The sequence below is a fragment of the Manis javanica genome, chromosome 13, assembly GCF_040802235.1.
Source record: "Manis javanica isolate MJ-LG chromosome 13, MJ_LKY, whole genome shotgun sequence".
Lineage (NCBI taxonomy): Eukaryota > Metazoa > Chordata > Mammalia > Pholidota > Manidae > Manis > Manis javanica.
In genome coordinates this window covers 56,836,814-56,855,604 of record NC_133168.1, presented here as the reverse complement: position 1 = coordinate 56,855,604, position 18,791 = coordinate 56,836,814, and the positions used below count along the sequence as shown (strand labels likewise).

General features: G+C 38.5%; 1 protein-coding gene across 3 annotated transcripts in view; it reads right to left on the bottom strand.

The window, feature by feature from the left end:
- ARFGEF3 (ARFGEF family member 3) overlaps positions 1 to 18,791 on the bottom strand; it is a 155,228-nt gene that overhangs the window by 112,616 nt on the left and 23,821 nt on the right. For all 3 annotated transcript variants that reach the window (XM_036994810.2, XM_017665088.3, XM_036994813.2), the window contains exons 3-4: positions 5,983 to 6,064; positions 3,029 to 3,160 (exon numbers count right to left, since the gene is read on the bottom strand). In XM_036994810.2, coding sequence (XP_036850705.2) covers positions 3,029 to 3,160; positions 5,983 to 6,064 — 214 coding nt within the window. The remainder of the gene's footprint in view (positions 1 to 3,028; positions 3,161 to 5,982; positions 6,065 to 18,791) is intronic.

The following is an 18,791-nucleotide window of genomic DNA, read 5'->3' as shown; positions in this document are numbered from 1 at the left end:
GAGTTCATCCATCCTTTGTCTCAAGTTTGGTGAGTATCTTTATGATGATTACCATGAACTTTTTATCAGGTAGATTTATATCTCCATTTCATTTAGTTCTTTTTCTGAGGTTTTATCTTGTTCTTTAGTTTAAAACATATTACTCTGTCTCCTCATTTTGTCTGATTCCATGTTTGTTTCTATGTATTAGATATGTCTTCTGTGTCTCAGGGTCTTAAAAGTAGCTGTCATATATAGAAGGCATTCTTTAGGACCCAGAAGTGCAATCCTTGGTCACCAGAACCAGGTGCTCCAGGGGTGCCCTCTGTGTGGGCTGTATACACCCTCCTGTTGTCACTGGATTGTGACTGCTGCTGGGCAAGGCTGGACACTGACCCATCTGGTTGCAATACCTGACTGCAACTACTGCAGGTGCACTGCTGGGCAGGGTTGGCCCCATCATCACTGACTGAGAGGCCCAGTTGATGCTGCCGGCATATTTTTTAATACAATTTTTGGGAGAACAAGTGGTAAAAGCATTTTAATGTGGTAATGGTATTAGCAAAAGAAGGGCTTATTTTAGAGTTTTTACTTGGGTCATTATAAGTATTACAGAATTATAAAATTATAAAATAATCTAAAGTTGATTGAAGTTAGAACTGAAATTCCTCATGCATAGAAAAATGGTGTTAAATGTATTATTTCTAAGCCATAAATGCTATAATTTGGATATATCTTTATATCCATAAAAGCAACCTAAATCTCAGTAATAAGAACTGATCATGAAGCCCTCACGTGTGGGCTATCATAGTCAGACCACCATCTCCAAAGTTTCATTTAGTGCTAATAATATTGCTCTAAAGTATAGTTACCTTATTGTTAATTTTCTAAATGCTTGGCTAAAAATGTCTGAAATAACATTTATTACAAAAAAAATTGCTTAAGGCTAGGTTTGTTGTGAATTGAAAATTTTTTTCCAATTCCAATGTTTAAATAGTTAAAAATATAGTATGTGACAAAGGCCCTTGACTGTTTAAGCACTTTGAAAATCTAATTGTAAAGAACGGCAGCTCAGATTATTTTTTCTGACAATGCTGATTTCTTCCCACACATTAACTATAAGTACCAAGGTTTATTGTGGTGTCATTAGGAAGTCCATTAAGATAAGCCTCCCAGGATTTCCAGTAGAGTTAACATGTGTCAACTCTCGTCCTCAGCAAGGCTACCAGGAGGTACTGCTGGGCTGGAATTAGGAAGGATACGTTTTCAAAACAGGTGTTACTATTGACATAGCCATTAAACATCCTGCTTCACCACAGTTCCTAGGAGAATAGGTATTTTCTCATTTAAATTTGTAATACCAATTCCTGCATTCTACAGAAAGCTGTACTCCTGAGAGTATTTCCAAAATAACATAAAGTCTGGGTGGTGTGTCTGTGCAGTGTGTCTCTGAATGTATGACGTCAAAGCTCACCCTCCAGTATTTGTAGACTTAACAGTAGAAGTCAACAGACTAAACTTGAAAGTCACTAAAGCAATTAACATGGCAGCTGGCCTTGCCTCTCTCTTTGGTGACACAGAGATAGTAGGGAAATAAACCAAGTCCAGAGGTGGTTACCCTTCAGTTCCTATGAATGCACAGCTGCCAAACATACGTCAAAGGATAAGGCAGAGCTGTACATTTTCACAGAGAGTTAAAGACAATTGAGATATTAAAGATCAGCTAGCTGAGGGATTCTCAATGTTTGCTGTGTTTAAGAATATTCCTAGACCCACCCACTGAGATTATGACTCAGCAGCAGTAGGTAAGAATAGGACTAGTAATAGCATATAGCACTCCTAAAGCACTTGCTTTGTGCCAGATACTCTAACTTCTTTACAAGTACTACCTTATTCAATCTTCACCGCAATCTTACTGGGTAGGTGCTACTATTTCCCCATTTTACAAATGAGGAGGCCAAAGCACAGAATGGTTAAAGGATCTGTCTGAAGACAACCAATGAAGAAATGAATAAGTATTCAAACCCAGAGAGTCTGGCCTCAGAATCTGAGCTCTCAATCCCTGCACTAAATTACCAAACACAGGGCTGGGGTGAACCCCAGGGTGTTAAGAAAATGTCATGACTGAAGTCAATCCTTTCTTTTCCGATTGAAGAAAATGAAACCCAGAAGAGTGAAGTCTCTTATCCAAGACAAAAATCCTTCAGTGTATTCCAGGAAGAAACCACCCCTTATACGACCCTAACTACTCTTAACTATTTTTCTCTGCACATTCCTCTAGGAAGGAAATGGACAGATGGCACTATGAAAAGCCAGCTCACTGGTTCCAGCTGGGTTACATTACTCTGACCAAGGTGCTGTTCTGGGGCAGAGGCTTCCAACCTTCTCTGTTCAACTCACTGTTCATTCACAGGACATAGCACACTCCAGGGTCAACATAGGGATCCTAATCATGGTGATTCTCAAGGGAGGAAAAGAGGAAAGGGGAGAGGGAGATGCCATCCCCAAAAAGGGATGGTCATTGGAATGTGGGAGATAAGGTTCACGTAATTTGAGGATGGAAAGAAATATGTGACTATTATTTGGCTCCCAAGGATAGTCGTCTTCCTTCCTCTGAACTGACTCTTCTAAAGCCTTAGTACATGTCAAAACATCATTTGCTCTTTGCTTTGTTCTACTATATACAGGAACGCAGAATACACTGAATGATCAGACCTACTGTGAGCTGAAACTACTCAAATGCATTCTCTCAAAAGAGAAAACTTTCTGTACATTTCTGAACTACATTTAATATTCAGGGTCAGGCCAACAATCTTACAGATGTTTTGAAATGGTGCCTTTTTACTTACTTGTCATTTCTGTTCAACAGTCAAGGTGATTCTGGGAGACCATGGGCAAGGATAATAACCACACATCCCAAACGAAGGGTGAGTTAGCATGGCCACAATGCAGAGGTATGTATTTTCAAGGTGACAAAGAGGGCTGGGGGTGGGGGGTCAGAGTTCGCTAGTGCCCCAATGACACAAACTGGTAGCCACGTCAAACCAACCTTCATCACTTCCACCTGCAGGTCTTCATTGAGGGAAGGAGTCACTTTCACAGCATTCAGGATCTGATTGAGCAGCTGCTTCTCATCAGAGTCTGTTTCCATGGATACAAACCTCTCTTCTGACAGAAGCTTCTGTAAAGAGGCACAAGGCAATGATCACAGACAGGCTTTCCCCTGCTGCCTTACTCTGTTGTATCTTGTAGGCATTGACGATGATTTTTCTTTCTCAGGAGGAATGTAGCCGAAGGCCATTAGGAAAGGACTCCTATGTGCCATTAAAAAGGGAAATGCATCAAACCTTTGGTAAATGGTTTTCAGGGAAGACATTTTCCTGCTATTAGATAATTCCTTCTCACTTTTATCAAGCAAAATTCTAACATGGTGGCCATATAGGCTATGGGGTTGGTGAGGACAGAGGATGAATGTACGCCTCACAACAGTCACACTCACACATAGCCTTTCTGAATGCAGCTTGGTCACAGGGAAGGAGTGTCTTGTAAACAAGATCTTCTTGCAGATATTTACCACTTTATTTCCTAATGTGAACTGGCATTTCAGTTAATCCCCAGAACCCACAAATCTTAATGTATTTTCATCAGAAAATGAATCCCACAAAAACCTAAATGAGGACATTCACAGTCATGAGTTCCCTTAGGAGTCATTACACCTCACAGGAGAGCCCTTTTCTTTAGGACCACTCTTATTTCTCATAATATTCTTCCTCAGATTATACCAAAACCTACCTGCCTATGACTTCTATTTTCCTGGAGCCACATAGATTAAGCTTTTAAATATCTAAAGTTAGCATGAAGTCCACTAAAGTCTCTCCTTCTCCATATTAAACCTCAGGCATCTTCCAATGTTCCTGACATATGGTTTCACAGATGCTCTTTTGCTTAAAATGGAGCCTCCAGAGTGAATAACACCTTAAGGGTGGTCTGACATTAAAGAGTAATGCCAAGTGTACCCTAAGGTAAACTACGGACTTCAGGTGACTATGATGTGTGATTATAATAAAGGCTTATCTTTGGTGAAAACAATGCTATATTCTAGGGAGTCGTGTTGATAATGGGGGAAGAAGCTATGCAAGTGGGGGTGGGTAGAGGATATATGCGAAATCTCTGTATCTTCCTCTCTTAGAATTTTACTGTAAACCTAAAGCTGCTTTAAAAAAATTGTCTTAAGATTTTTTTTGTAATGGTAGAAGGTAAAGATAGAAAGAAATAGGGTCTTTGGTGGCACCACTGAGCTGCTACACTAAACCTGGAACTGACCACCTTTACAGTTGTCATTATGTAAGATAATTAAATGTGTTTATTACCTAAAAGCAAAATCCAAAAGACAGTAATGCATAATTATCCATACCCTCAGATCAAATCATCTTAGTTTTAAGTCACAATGCATTCTCTGTTGACACATCCCGAAACCCTTAATTCTTAATCACAAGGGCTGCAATTATGTTGTTCTCCCTCATTCTGTCCTGGGGCAGTTGATTTTTGAGACCCCAGTGTAGTATTTTATATTTATTCCTGTTAAATTTGCTTTGTCCAATTCTGCATGAGTTGCAGCTGTGAAGAACTTATGGACTTTTGATTCATTCAGTGTAATAACACCCTCTTGGAGCTGAATGCCTTTACGGATCTGGAAAACTAGTATTTCAAACCTTCTAGGACTCCCTGACATTATGCCTGTATTCTCTCAAAAGAGATTTTTCACTATCATGCAGTGCATGCAGGGTAGCCCAGAGCTGCCTGTTTTTACCTAAAGTAATAAAGACTGGGAAGCCCTAAACAAGTGCCTAAAGTTCATAGGAGGTAACAGGTGTGGGAAGACACTGCTCACCAAGTCATTGAACTTAACATGATGAAGTCAGTCCTTCAAAACATGGACTGCAACTTAGAATGTTTAAGGGTTTAAAGAAAAAAAAAGTAACTAAATGGAACATCTACACAGTACTAGAGAAAAGGAAATAAAAATGAGAGGTCAAAACCAACTCCCACTCATTTTTATGACTGGCACAATTTCCTTGGAGAAAGAGTTTTTGATAACATTATTGACAATGTTAAAAAATGTCACCTGCTAAGGTATATTAATACACATATTATCTAATTCAAATCCACTCAAGGAAAAAAGTCATAATTTTCTCACTCTTTCATATGTATTGCCTCTTAAAAGGTATGGGGGACCTCTCTGAATTTAAAGAGCTAACAACGAAATAGTACACATTGATGTAGAAAGACACGTATAAATGCCACCAATTTACGGCCACAATGAATAAAACCCACAGGCTTGAACTTCACAGTTTTTGTCACTTAGAAACCAAAGTACTTAAAAGTCTATTTATTTATATAGCCATCACCTTTGCACTGTTGGAATCAGACCAATTATGTATGGTGTAATATACAAATGAATAAATGTTCAGAGAAGGAAAGGTGTTCAAGCAATCTGACTTTTCTGATTAGATCACATTTGTTTTTTGTCTTCCCAATTATGCTATGAAAAAAAAAACACATTAATCCATTCATTAACCTAATGTAGAATAAACAACAAAACAAAATCTTTCTGGTTTCCCATCAGTTCTCATTACACAGAACCACAGATACTGCATGTATAGAAGTTTTTAGTTGGTGGAGAATTTGAGTTGTCTCTCTCAGCATCTCTTACTCTCCTAAAAGTTGGATGTCACAAAAGCTATTTCATTTCTGTGTGGGCTTGCATGGGTCCCCATGAATCTGTGTCAGACAACGAAGGCTCAACTAGAGAATGCTCTGCACAGAGAAATGCTGGTAAATATAAGAAAATCTTGCCATCCTCTATGGTTATTAACTAAGTTCAGTCAAATTTTTCTCTTGGGCTTTAAATAGCTAATATTTAAAACGTTAACTATTTGTTCTTTCAATGTCAACGAGGCTTGTCAATTTCTGTTGCCCAGATGCATTCAGTGCGAGCCATACCTGGATCCCTGCCAAGGCATGTTGGGCGAGCTTCACATTCTTGGATTCCAAAGCCAACTGGAGAGGCAGCAAGCATTTCTCTCTGGCAAACACATAAATAAGGACAACATGTGAGCTTAGCAAAACTGGCAGGCAAGTGATATGAGCCTTAGGTACACCCAACCCCAAATGCTGCCACGTACATACACAAAAATGATAACCACATGGACTTTTAAAAAACATGTGCAGAAATGAGAGTGTCTCTGCACCTGCCTTCTTAGTAGGGCTATAGAAGAGCAAATGCAAGGATACTCAAACAAGCATTTTGGAGTACTAATTATTGCACAGAGGGACCATGTCCATGAGCAGGCCTTGGTCTTTCCCAAATTAATGTAACTGTTTGTAGCCAGTATACCTGCGGTGAACAAATCGAGGAAGCACCATTTACATAGATTTCTATGCCTCGCTCATATCTCTCCCTCACCCAGGAAGTGACTGCCTCACCACCAATATAAATTGAAATCCTATTAGCTCATCAATTTCTCCCCAGCTCAAACTCTTCAATAATCACTTCTAAGTTCTAAGTTTTTTTCTTTCGTCTCCATCAGATAGATCTGAATTTTGTGATAGATTGTTAACAGACATGTGTCCAAATCAGAACTACAAACAAAGTATCAACAGCTTGGACCGAGTACCTGGTGCCATGGAAGAAACAAATACATGAGAAACAACTTAGATGTTTTAAAACTTAAAAAAACAAACTGGGCACCAAAATATGTTAGGAATAAACCAAAAGGGCTATAAAGAGAAACATCTTTCTGTTAGACACATTCACTCTAAATAATTAAAGAACAGACCAAGAATTTTAATCAACCTATTATTTCCCCATGGAGTTACACTGGCACAACAAATGAAATATTAATTTTACCAGGTTGCTCCACCCCAACTTAAACCAGAGCAATCCCATTTTTATCTGTTTTATATTGTCAGCATAAATGAAAAGATTCATTGACTTTAGAGAGTCTGAAAGCCACAGGGTATGACGACAGGATTTCGTCTTTGGAGAAATAGGGCCACTGGTGCAGAACACAATGAAACAGAAAGTTAATTATAGCTCTGATTCCTTCCTGTCCAGTCTGCAGCTCTGCTGCTTTTCCATGGAATCTTCCATCAGCAGCTCCATGACAAATAACTGGGAGTCATCAACACTCCCTAATGCTGGCCACAAAGACAGAATAAAACAGACTCTCGGATATAAAATTCACCTTCCTAATCCTTCTCACCTCTCCCCACACTAATCCAATGTTGCAATGCCCACTTTTATATGGCAATTGATTTTTTTCAATTTCATTCTTTTCCTTAATCATAATTATAAACTTGGAAAAATTAATTGGAAGGGTGAAAGTCAAGTGAGAAGTCAGAATCATCAGCAGATGGAATATTAACAGAAGAATCACAGAACTTCATCTGTAAACACTTGATTGGATTAGGAAATACTGAACCTGCTGGACCTTGGGAAGCAGCACCATGTTTGCATATGAACAACTGCATACCCATATTTCTCTGCCATATTCAGTATTAGTCCTTGAAACCCTCATTCCACTCTCACCTGCATATATAGTCACGTGATTTATACTGCCGCCCTGAGCCGTATTGTGACAAATGCTGGGAATGCCAGGTTGCACCACAATTGCAGGGATCTCCCTGAACCGCTCTCCATGCCAGTCATGGTCACCAGGCATGCTCAGCTAGGTTATGGCAGAGTTGAAGGGTATCTAACTGTTTAGAATGGAGGAAATATAGGCTATGGAGTCACACAGATCTGGATTCAAACCTTAACTATTTATAATTTGTGCAATCTCAATTAAGATACTTAACCCTGTTGTATCTTAGCTCCCTAATCCATAAAAAGGGCATCTTAGGACTAGTCCCAAGGGGTTGTAGTAAGTAGTCCTTATAGATTATATCATGGGTTGGCAAACTTTTTCTATGAAGAAAAGATAATAAATATTTTAGGCTTTGAGTCTATAGACTCAACTCGGCCACAGAAACAAAAGCAGTCACATACAATAGACAAATCAATAAGCATCGCAATGTTCCAATAAAACTTTATTTACGAAAAGAGGCAACGGGCCAGATTTGGCCTATCAGCTGTTGTTTGACCAGTTCTGATATAGACAAAGGCCCAGCACAGATCATGATTTTTCAGCATAGGATAAGAAGATCTAATCTTGTCATAGTACCAGAAAAATTCTGCATAGGACATGGAGCTAACTGTCCTGGGAGGATCTTAGCAAAACCAATTATAGCACCAAGGTCTCTCTTAAAAAATAAGTGCTTTGAGGAAGCAGACTGAGAGATTTCATCTAGGTACTGCATCAGTGTACCCAACCATCCTTTCAACCAACATCTGAGTGTCTACTGTGTGCCAGGCACCATCACAGGTGCTTGGAAAGACCTGGCAAGTGCTTTCATTTTCTTCATGAGTTACATTTGTGAAAATGGAGGTTCAGAGAGGTTTTGTAGCCTGCCCAAAGCTGTACTGCTAAAATCTGTGGGAGACAATCCAAACGGAAGCCCATCTGACTCCCCCAACACTAAATTCCTTCCAATACCCTTTTGTATCAAATGATCAGAGAAAAAGCTAGAAGGATCTGTTTATTTGTGAACGCAGAAAAAAATCTGACAAAAGGGCCTCTTCCTAGAGAACTGTACAAATCATTTCAGGGATTCATTCCCCCCCTCCCCCTATGCCCAGCTCCACAAGGACCCCCTGCCTCCAGGGAAGAGGACCCTGCTCAACATGGTGGGAATTTCTGCGTTGTGTTACCTGGCTGGGCATAGGGTGCTGCTACGAAGGGCTTTGAACTGATGATAAGCTGAGTCCTGAGACAGAGAGAGGTTGGGATGTGTGTGTGTGTGTGTGTGTGTGTGTGTGTGTGTGTGTGTGTGTGTAGAAGGTTAGAAGGTGAGGAGGATGGGTGTGTGTGTGTGTGTGTGTGTGTGTAGAAGGTTAGAAGGTGAGGAGGATGACTAACTCTCCTTAGGACCTTAGATCTCTCATCTGCTCAGAGCCAGCAGTTGCCTAGATTAGCATTACATGCCTCAGATGCTGACTTCAGTAGAAAATGAACACACCTGGGAAATTAATGAAGCTCTTGGGGCACATATGATTTCATTGCTTGTTCTGCAATATCATAAAAACCCTGTCACCTTAATTTTTTAAAAGCGACTTTAATAAAAGAGGATAACAGGCCTGTTAGTTGGTCTTAGGATCTAATTTATAATAAAGATGCAACATGGCACACACTCGGTTCCCTTGATGCATACTGGATTGGAATAAATCATCTTTTGGTCTTTCTAGATGCTTCCTCATTGGGAAAAGGAATGCCAGAAATCAATATTCAATTACATTAAGTGACTATTTTTTATGCACAGGCATGTACAAATTCACTCTTGCTTAATTAAACAAAGGCAGTGGCCCTAGGTTTCATGTCCTGACATGCCATTATTTCATAAAGAATAATTAGTAGTGCTGCATATGCATGAGGAAGACATCACCCTGTGACACTGTGTCTGGTTGTGTCAAGGAGACTGAGCCTATTTCCTTAGCTGCATTGTCATAGTTCACAGATCAGCTGTATTTGGTCGGAAGATAACAATGGATAGAGGGAAGTTAAAAAAGGTAAATAGGGGGAAAATTAGGATTTACCAAAAATAATCTTTCAGCACAAGCACAAACATGAACTTCAAGTATAACCACATACATTCCTGAATGTTAGGTTAATGTCTCTCTGATGAGCCACATGGGAAAGAGCACAAAGACACCTTACCTATCTATGCTCTGCCTACTCTCTCCAATTCTAGGATTCTATGATTTAAACCACTTATTCAATAACTGTCTGAATTCCTTTGTATAATAACCATGACTTTGGTTGAAAATCCGTGAGTTGTATGTGCAAAGTACCATACTCACACATCGGTGTTTACTATTTTATTTGTATAACCTTATAAAGTAGAGATTTAATAGTTGACAAACCAAACTAAGATCAGATTACTTGTCCAAGGTCACATGCTTACAAATGACAGGGTTGTGATTTAAACTTGGACCATGTGTCTTCAAAACCCCCATCTCAGGCCTCTACTGCGATGCCGGTAACCAGCAGACAGCTCCCACCTACTACAGCATAGGGCATACTGCTTTAAAAATAGCCATTCAAATGTCCACCACAGGCATCAAACAAGTAATGTAAATTATCTTATTTTGAGTGCTCATTCATGAAGCAATGCATTATATATTTAGCAGCTGGTGTGCAGCTATGAGAAGATACCAGCAGTCTGCATGAGTGGAAAGAATGGGCTTTAAAACGTAGTTGAGCTCAAGCTATAGCCAACACTTATCCTGGAAGTCACCATCAGTTTGAGTGCAGAAGGTCTTTCTCCCTCTTGCTGTGACACTTGGGATTGTATTCTCTGGGTTTATGAATACTGAGGTTTTAAGGAGTTTCTACCAACAATGATTGCTTTTCATTGACTAAACTTTGCCAGAGCCAATTCCACTGAGCCAATTGGAACTGAATTGGTTCCTTAATTGATTTTCTCTTCACAGCAATTAAAATGTTTCCAATTTATTTCTATTTTCATTTTGATTTTAATGAAATTATTTTATTAGTATCAATCCTTTTCTATTTCACAACAAAGATTAGATTCAGCCTTCAGGAAACTGTTTTAGGCCCCAGCAATTTGAAATTATGAAGAACATAAAATCCTGTTGTTCAGCAAGCTTTCAGGATTTCTTAGCAAGCCTATTGCAATCATTAAGCTGAGCATATGAAATTGCCATCTTTGTAGGCTGGAAAGGGTTGAATATTGGCAATTTTATATTATTCAATCTATTAAAAGAATCCTAAATAATATAATGGGGTTATGCTCATATTTTCCTCAAGATATACAATTTATTATTATCTATCATTTTATTATAAAAGGCACACATGTACATAAAAATATCACCCAAACAATACAAAGGGATTTATGGCAATGAAAGTCCATTGGCTGTAAGAAGTTCATAAGATGTAAATTCTATGAAATTGGGGCAAAACACTAAGCTTCTGTTGTTTTTTTTTAATTTGCAGAGGAAAAAAGAGACATCAAATCCATATTGGATAAAGAAGGTTGTTCTGGAATTCTTTTTTCTATAATTACTGAGCATCTATTATGTTTGGGGCACTGGACTTGGCATTAAGTATAGAACAGAGAGAAAAACAGACATCATTCCTGTTCAAGATAGGGGCAAACATAAATTCATCTTCTGATAACCAAAAAAAAAAAAGGAAAATGCCTGCTAAGTATTAACATCAAGGTCATCTGAAAGTTGGTTGAACCTATAAAGATGAGCAAGTCTAATAAAAAGACCAAAGTGACTTTCTCATTCCATTAGACACAGTACTTTGCATTGAACACAAAATCTTTCTTCTTTAGACTGAGAGTTCTGACACTTTGAACTAGAGGATTCCTAACTGATATAAGGGACAGTCACAGAGGCGCCATTTATTAAAGCCTTTGGTGTGCCAGGCTAAGGGCTTAGACACATGTTCTCCTTTAAGCCTCACCCAACCCAGTGAGGAGGGACTAACATTATTGGCATTTACTGATGCGGGAAACAAGGGGACGAGAGGAAAATTCAACTCCTGGACAAGAGGTGGAGCAGTGACGAGATCCTGAACTCCAGCTCTTCGACAGCATGTGACCTTAATGGTTACCATCTGTCACTCTCAAACCCTATTCCAGGAACTGGGTTAAGCATTTTACATTCAGCAAGCCTGTGAAGGGCTTTTCAAAAAGAAACTGTTCTTTCTGTCCATTGTCAATCCATCCTTAAATTTCTTCACATTATCTCCAATGTCAATCATTTACACATTGTCTTTTACACTGTGAAATGCTAAACCACTCCTCACCTTCATCAACACACTTAACAATTCCTCATATAACCATGTTCCTGTTGGCACCATGGAAAGTTTCTGCCCTTTTAGACTTTCATAAAAAACAATTTGTCAATAGATATCAAAAGTTTAAAACATTAATATGCTTTGACCTAAGATTTTCTATTCTATGAAGCTTTTCTAAAGAAATAATGATAGATGTAGCAAAGTTTAGATGGCAAAGATTTTTTACGATAGTTTTATTTAAATGTTTTATGTGTATCCATAGAATGAAATAATAAACAATATTTAAAAGTATTCTGAAAAGCTTTCATTGACACAGGAAAAAGCTTGGAAAATGTTATGACAAAACCTTAAAAAATAAGAATACAATGTAGGATATACCAAACCATGGTTTCACTCCTGAAATAAAAAATTACAAATCTAAAGAGTGGGTGAAGAGGTGGGACAGAAAGGAATTTCCCCAAACACCTCCAGAATTGTCTTCTGGGAATTTGGATGATTTTGGTTTTATTGTTTATGTGTTTCTACATTTAAAAATTTTTATCATTTATGTGCTTCTACATTAAAAAAATTTTAAGAATAAAGTATATTATCTCTAGAAACAGAGAAAGTGAAGTTAGCCCTCTCCTACCTGTACATAAACACATTCTCCCTTTTTTCAAAGCTTTTGGCTTAGATCCCTGAGTGGCCATGTTTCTGATAATGGCTTCCATCTAATCCTTCCTGAACTTGCTCTGTGCTAACTCCACCTCTTTAATCAAGTCACCACTCTTTTCACTTCATCAAAAACTGGGCCATATTCCTAGAATACTTTTTTTTCCTTTCCCCTAAAATATTTCCTTACCATCTTTCAAACACTGCTTGAATTCTTTCTTCTCCCAAACTAACCTTTCTGACTGAAAATAAGCTTGCTTATGAGCCTAAAATGTAATTATCTTAGTGATATATATAATCCAAAATTAGTATCCTTAATGTAATTTTGCTTCTTTCTCTGACATATTTTTCTACAATCAAACTTTCAAACTTATAGTATGAATATACTAACAGCATGCCTATAGGAAGTGTTTTTCCCTGCTCTTTAACAGAAAACCACATGCATTCTGTTATGTAATGACTTTTTTCATGATGAAAATGCTCCAACTGCGATCTAGAAGCAGGACTCTGCCCGGAATCTCTGCCATGAGGAGGCAAGTAGAAATGTACCACCATAGCAACAACAAAAACTCTACCCTAAATACTCAAGTTTTAGAGAAGAAGAGAACATTAGCTGGACAATACCACACTATTTTTTATGTGCTGATAATCATATGCAAATGGATGGCCACCTCTTGAAAAAACAGCAACTCTATGGCCTAAGTATCTTTCAGAAAAGTCTATGTAACTTAAAAAATTATGGTAACTGAAAACTTAAAAAACTAAGCTAATCACTTTGAGGCAAGACTATGATTTCTTTATATTCTGTTTGGAACTCACTGGCCTATTAAAGCTCACAGAGAATACATATTATAATAACTTCTCACTATTTATATGGTATGACAGTGAAACTGTAGAACTAAATGCAAAGTGACATTTTTCTCTGAAACAGAAATTTCTACTTATGATGTCAAAAAGACTTATAAAACCAGTACATTAACAGATCAACACAAGTGTCAGAACTAAAATTTGTATTCCTCAATGGCTAATAATCCATTTGTTGAGAATTATGTAAAATTTTTAGTAATAAAAGATCTTGTTTCAAAATAAATTTTATCTAGCCTACTATATGCCCAGACTTTGTATGAAATATTGCAAATATAATGATGAATGAGACACACAGTTCCTGGTCAAATGGGACCCACAATCTAAAGGAGGTAATAGATAAGAGATAACATGCAAACACAGGTACAATGTAACAAGCACCTGTACTAAGGTAGGCACAACCAACTGTGAAAGTATAGTAGGGATGGGGAGAGCCTACCTAGAAAAAGTCAAGTGTCTTTATGGACAAAGTGGTATTCATTTAGCTTTGAGATGGAGGGGAAAGTATGGGACTTGATCAGTTGGGTAAAGAAGAGGGAAAGGACACGCCCAGCTGGGGCTATGAGTGCAAAGGCACAGAGTGGGTTGGTGGAAGAGCTGATGTCCTATTATGACCCATTAAGTCATGGAGGGGAGACTGGTGAGAAATGAGTTTGGCAAGGTAGATTCGAACCAGCTTTTGAGGGGTCTTGAATGCTACATCAGAGAGACTGCCTTCAGTCAGCTGAAAGTGAGTAGATAGTGGAAGATTTTAAATCAGGGAATAATACGATCTCAGACATTTTCTACAAAATGGGACTCTGGCTACAATGTAGAGAATGGATTAAAAAGTAGAATATCATGGAAAAATATTTAAGTCAAATTAATCGGGGTCAAATTCAGGCTCTGCCAATTACAACTTGTGCACTAAGTATTTAACCTCTTCAACTCTCACCTTATTCACCTAAAAATATGGAACTAATATTACCTACCTTGAGCAATATCACAATGATTAGATAAGCAGCTTCATCAGAAAATTCCTAATTGAATGCCCATGGCCATCCTAACATTTACAACATTCCCACAGGCCACTGCCCCAACTCCCTTCTCTTCCAACCCCTGGCTCTGTCCTGCACCACGAGGGGCCTCACAGGCACAGGTATGGACATCCCAGCCTACAGGCCAATCTCAGACCACAACTCATCCAAATAGATGCCCTGAGGCCAGCGCCTGAGCCTACGGATACATACATCTGTGCCACCATCTGCTCAGAAAGACAGAGCTGGGGAAGAGGCCCACATGCAGTTTCTAGAAGGAGGTTCAATGGAGTTTGAGTGGGGAATTCTGAGGTCCAAATACTGAGAACATGAGCTGAGAGGGTAGGCACAGAGGGCTCTGGGTAGGAATGTTCCCTTGGCCCAGGAAGGAGCAGAGTACCACCTTGTCCAGAATTCAGGGTGATATGATAGTGCCTAGAATGCTGTCCACACTCAACAAATGATTGTTCTCATGGTACTTTTTCATACTGTTGCCATTGTCTTGTTATAGTTTCTGGAGGCAGGAAAGCCTGGAAGAAGGGACAACACTCTGCTATAAGGGCCTGGTGCTGAAAGTACAAGGAATTTAGGCCATACTCAGGAATAGAAATGAAGAAGCAGAACCTAGAGATAACACAGAAGTGGAGCAGAGAAGACTTCCTGGAAGAACAATCTGAGGAAGGAGGTAGGAAGGATAACAACTATATTTTGTATATTTTGAGGTCAAAGTTCCTTTGGTCGCCCAAGTGGTGATGGGTAGGAAACTGGATATACTAGTCTGGATCTCAGGAAAAATTTATAAGTTATCCATCTAAAAGTAGTAGGCAAAGCCTTGGAGTAGATGAAACTGCCAAAGAAAAGCACAAGGTATGCAAAAGAAGGACAGAAGCTCAGAAAAATCCCTCCAGCCAGTGAGTGGGAAGGAGAAAGGACGCTAGCCAAAGAGAAGTCGGAGGAAGCTGTGCTGCGTGGGAAGATGGCAGAAGGAACACTGTCCTTCAAAGATACGGCCTTTCAGTACCCGCACCCACCAGTCACTGAGGGCCCACCCTATGCCAGGCATCATGGCGTGTCATACATATATGACCTCATTTAATTGAGAACTTACAAAACTATGTGATAGATAATTATTTCCATGTTATCAGTGAGCTCACAGACTCAGAGACGGTCAGTAATTTGTCCCATGCCACCTAACTACTATAAAGCATTAGGTCCCACTAAAAGCTTAACCATACCGTTAAAACTTAGGAAAACAAGGAATAGTTTGGGTGGCTGTCCTAGAGAAGGAGGTATTGAAAGGAAGAGGCGTGACAAGCCTGTCCGTCAGAGGAGGCCGTGGGCTGTGAACTTTCACTGTGCTACCTCGGTTAAGCCTCACAAGGACTGGGGAACTGGACATTATCGAGTTCACTTTACAGTTCAAGACATGGAGGCTCCCAGATTCACGGAGCCCATTCAGACACCTGGTAAATTAATAAGTCCAGATTCAAATGTAAAGACTATATAACACAAAAGCCTACATTCTCAATAGCAATGTGTTACCTCTCCATCACCAGGGAACAAAAGCTAAAAGGAGAGGAGAAAGGCATCTGCAATGTGGAGCAAACAAAACACATGCATCCCTGGAAACTAACCACACTATTAAAAATGTTTGACTTTTCAGCTGTCCTGTATTCAGAAGGAAACAGTTCTCAGTTGTACCTGTCCTGTGTTCACCCCCAAAACAACCCAGCACATGAAAGCCAATGCAGTAAGCCCCACTTCTCTCCAGACAGGTACAACTGAGAACTGTTTCCTTCTGAATAGCATGCTCAGATACAAAGTGTACAGACCAATAGGTCCCAGAAAATAGAAAAATCTGTATCTGTAACTTTTACTGACTTTTTGTCTACAGCAATAAAACTTCCAGCATTAAATTGTCAAATTTTCTGAAGATGTACAAGCTAAGAACCTGGCTAGTTTGAATACACGGAAAGGCCAAGGACCATACCTTAGAGCTTAAGCCCCGGTGCCGAAGCAGACTGTGCCATTCAAGGCTGACCACCTTTCATCAAAGACACGCTCAGTGCACTTAAGCCTGCACAGCCTCTCTTTTTATACATCCATCCATCTCTATAAATCCTACCCTCCTTCACACTTCTGCCTGACCCTACTAGAATTTCTAGAGGCCTTCCTGGCAGGGTTAGTGCCTTCCTCAACCCCATGACACAGGACACAGTGGCTGGTTATACAGGTGTTAGCAATATTGTTAAATTACGGTGGGAATGTATTAACCCTCCTTGGCTCATGATCGTCTTGTAATGAATGCCCTTGGGAAATCCTCTACTAAGCAAATGACCTGCCCTACCAGTATTACAATGGGCATACTAAATTTAAAAACTGAGACCGTATCATATAAAAAGGTGAAAATCTCCAGGAATTTGTGCCAGTTTTTTGCCCAATTTTTAGAATCATAATTGTAATGAGGAATTGTTAAAATGACTTTTTCTTCCCGTGGTATACCAATTTGATGGAATTTTAATGGCCCTTAAAATGTTTTCAAAGAACTCCTAATGGCATTAGAAGACATTTTTCAGTAAAATACTAAGTGAAAGTAGCAAGTTAAAAAACAATACATACCTTGTGACCTAATCTTCATTATATACATTCAGAAGAAAATAAACCAAATATTAAGATTTATTATCTCTAGGTGATCTGATTTTTGCATCTAGCTATCAAAAGTTAAAGTTCAGACTTTACCAGTTATTACGGGGTAATCTTGGACAAGTTTTATCCTCTCTAAGCCACAATCTCTTCATCTATAAAATAGGGATGTAATGAAACTTACCAAATACTTCAAGGAACATGTCATTCTAAGACAATAATTACATTTTATAGGCTGCTGAATTTTCTATAGTAAGAACATACTTCATAACCTAAACAGATTACATTTTTCCCCACAAGTGTGTCATTTGCATATTCTCTTACTTTCTAAACACTTTAAAACAAGTGTATTTCATACTATAGGACAAAATGATACCTTTTAGACCCCATATTACAACAAAACTAACTTGAAATGGACTAATGACTTAAATGTAAGACCTAAAACTGCAAAGCCACTAGAAGAAAATGTACAGTAAAAGCTCCTTGACATCAGCCTTGGTGATGATTTTTTGGATAACAACCAAAGACACAGGCAACAAAAGCAAAAATAAAGGTCAACTGTATCAAACTGAAAGGTTCTTCATAGCAAAAGAAACAATCAACAAAACAGAAAGGCAACCTACTGAGTAGAATATATTTGCAAATGATGTACATGAAAAGGGGCTAATATTCAAAATATATAAATAACTCATACAACTGAACACCCAAAAAACAAAAAACCCAATTAGAAAATGGGCAGAGGACCTGTATAGGTATTTTTCCAAAGATGACATATGAATGTCCAATAGGTTCATGAAAAGGTGCTAAAATCATTAATTATCAGGGAAATGCAAATCAAAACCTCAGACCTACTAGGATGGCTGTTACCAAAAAGACAAGAGATAATAAGTATCGGCAAGAATGTGGAGAAAAGGAAACTCTTGTACACTGTTGATGGGGATGTAAACTGGTGTAGGCATTAAGGAAGACAGTAGGAAGATGTCTAAAAAAATTAAATTTGGAACTACCATATGGCCCAGCAATTCCATTTCTGGTTATATATCCAAAGGAAACAAAATCAGTGTCTTAAAGAAATGTATTTCCATGTACATTATTCACAATAGCCAAGATATGGAAACAACCTAAGTGTCCATCAGCAGATGAATGGATAAAGAAAATGTGATATCTATTGACACACTATGGAATACTTACTATTCAGCCATAAAAAAGAAGGAAATCCTGCCATTTATGACAATGTGGATGAACCTAGAGTATAGTACACTAAGTGAAAAAGGCCAGTGGCAGAAAGACAAATAGTGCATGATCTCAGTTATATGTGGAATCTAAAAAAGCCCATCTCAAAGGGAGAGAAGAATGGTGGTTGCCAGAGGCTAAAGAGTAGAGGAAAAGGAAGATGTTAGTACCAACCTGGTTATAAGACGAGTAAGTTCTAGGGAGCTAATATACAATATGGCAGCTATAGTTAGTAATAAAGTATTTTATACTTGAAATTTGCTGAGAGTAGATCTTAAGTGTTCTTACCTCACACAAAAAATTGTAACCATGTGAGGTGCTGGATGTGTTAATGAATTTGATTGTGGTAATCATTTCACAATGTATACATATATCGAATCATCATGCTATACACTTTAAGTATACATAATCTTACTCATCAATTAAATACTTAATTTATCAAATAAATGTGTATACAAAATGTGCCAGTCAAGCTGGG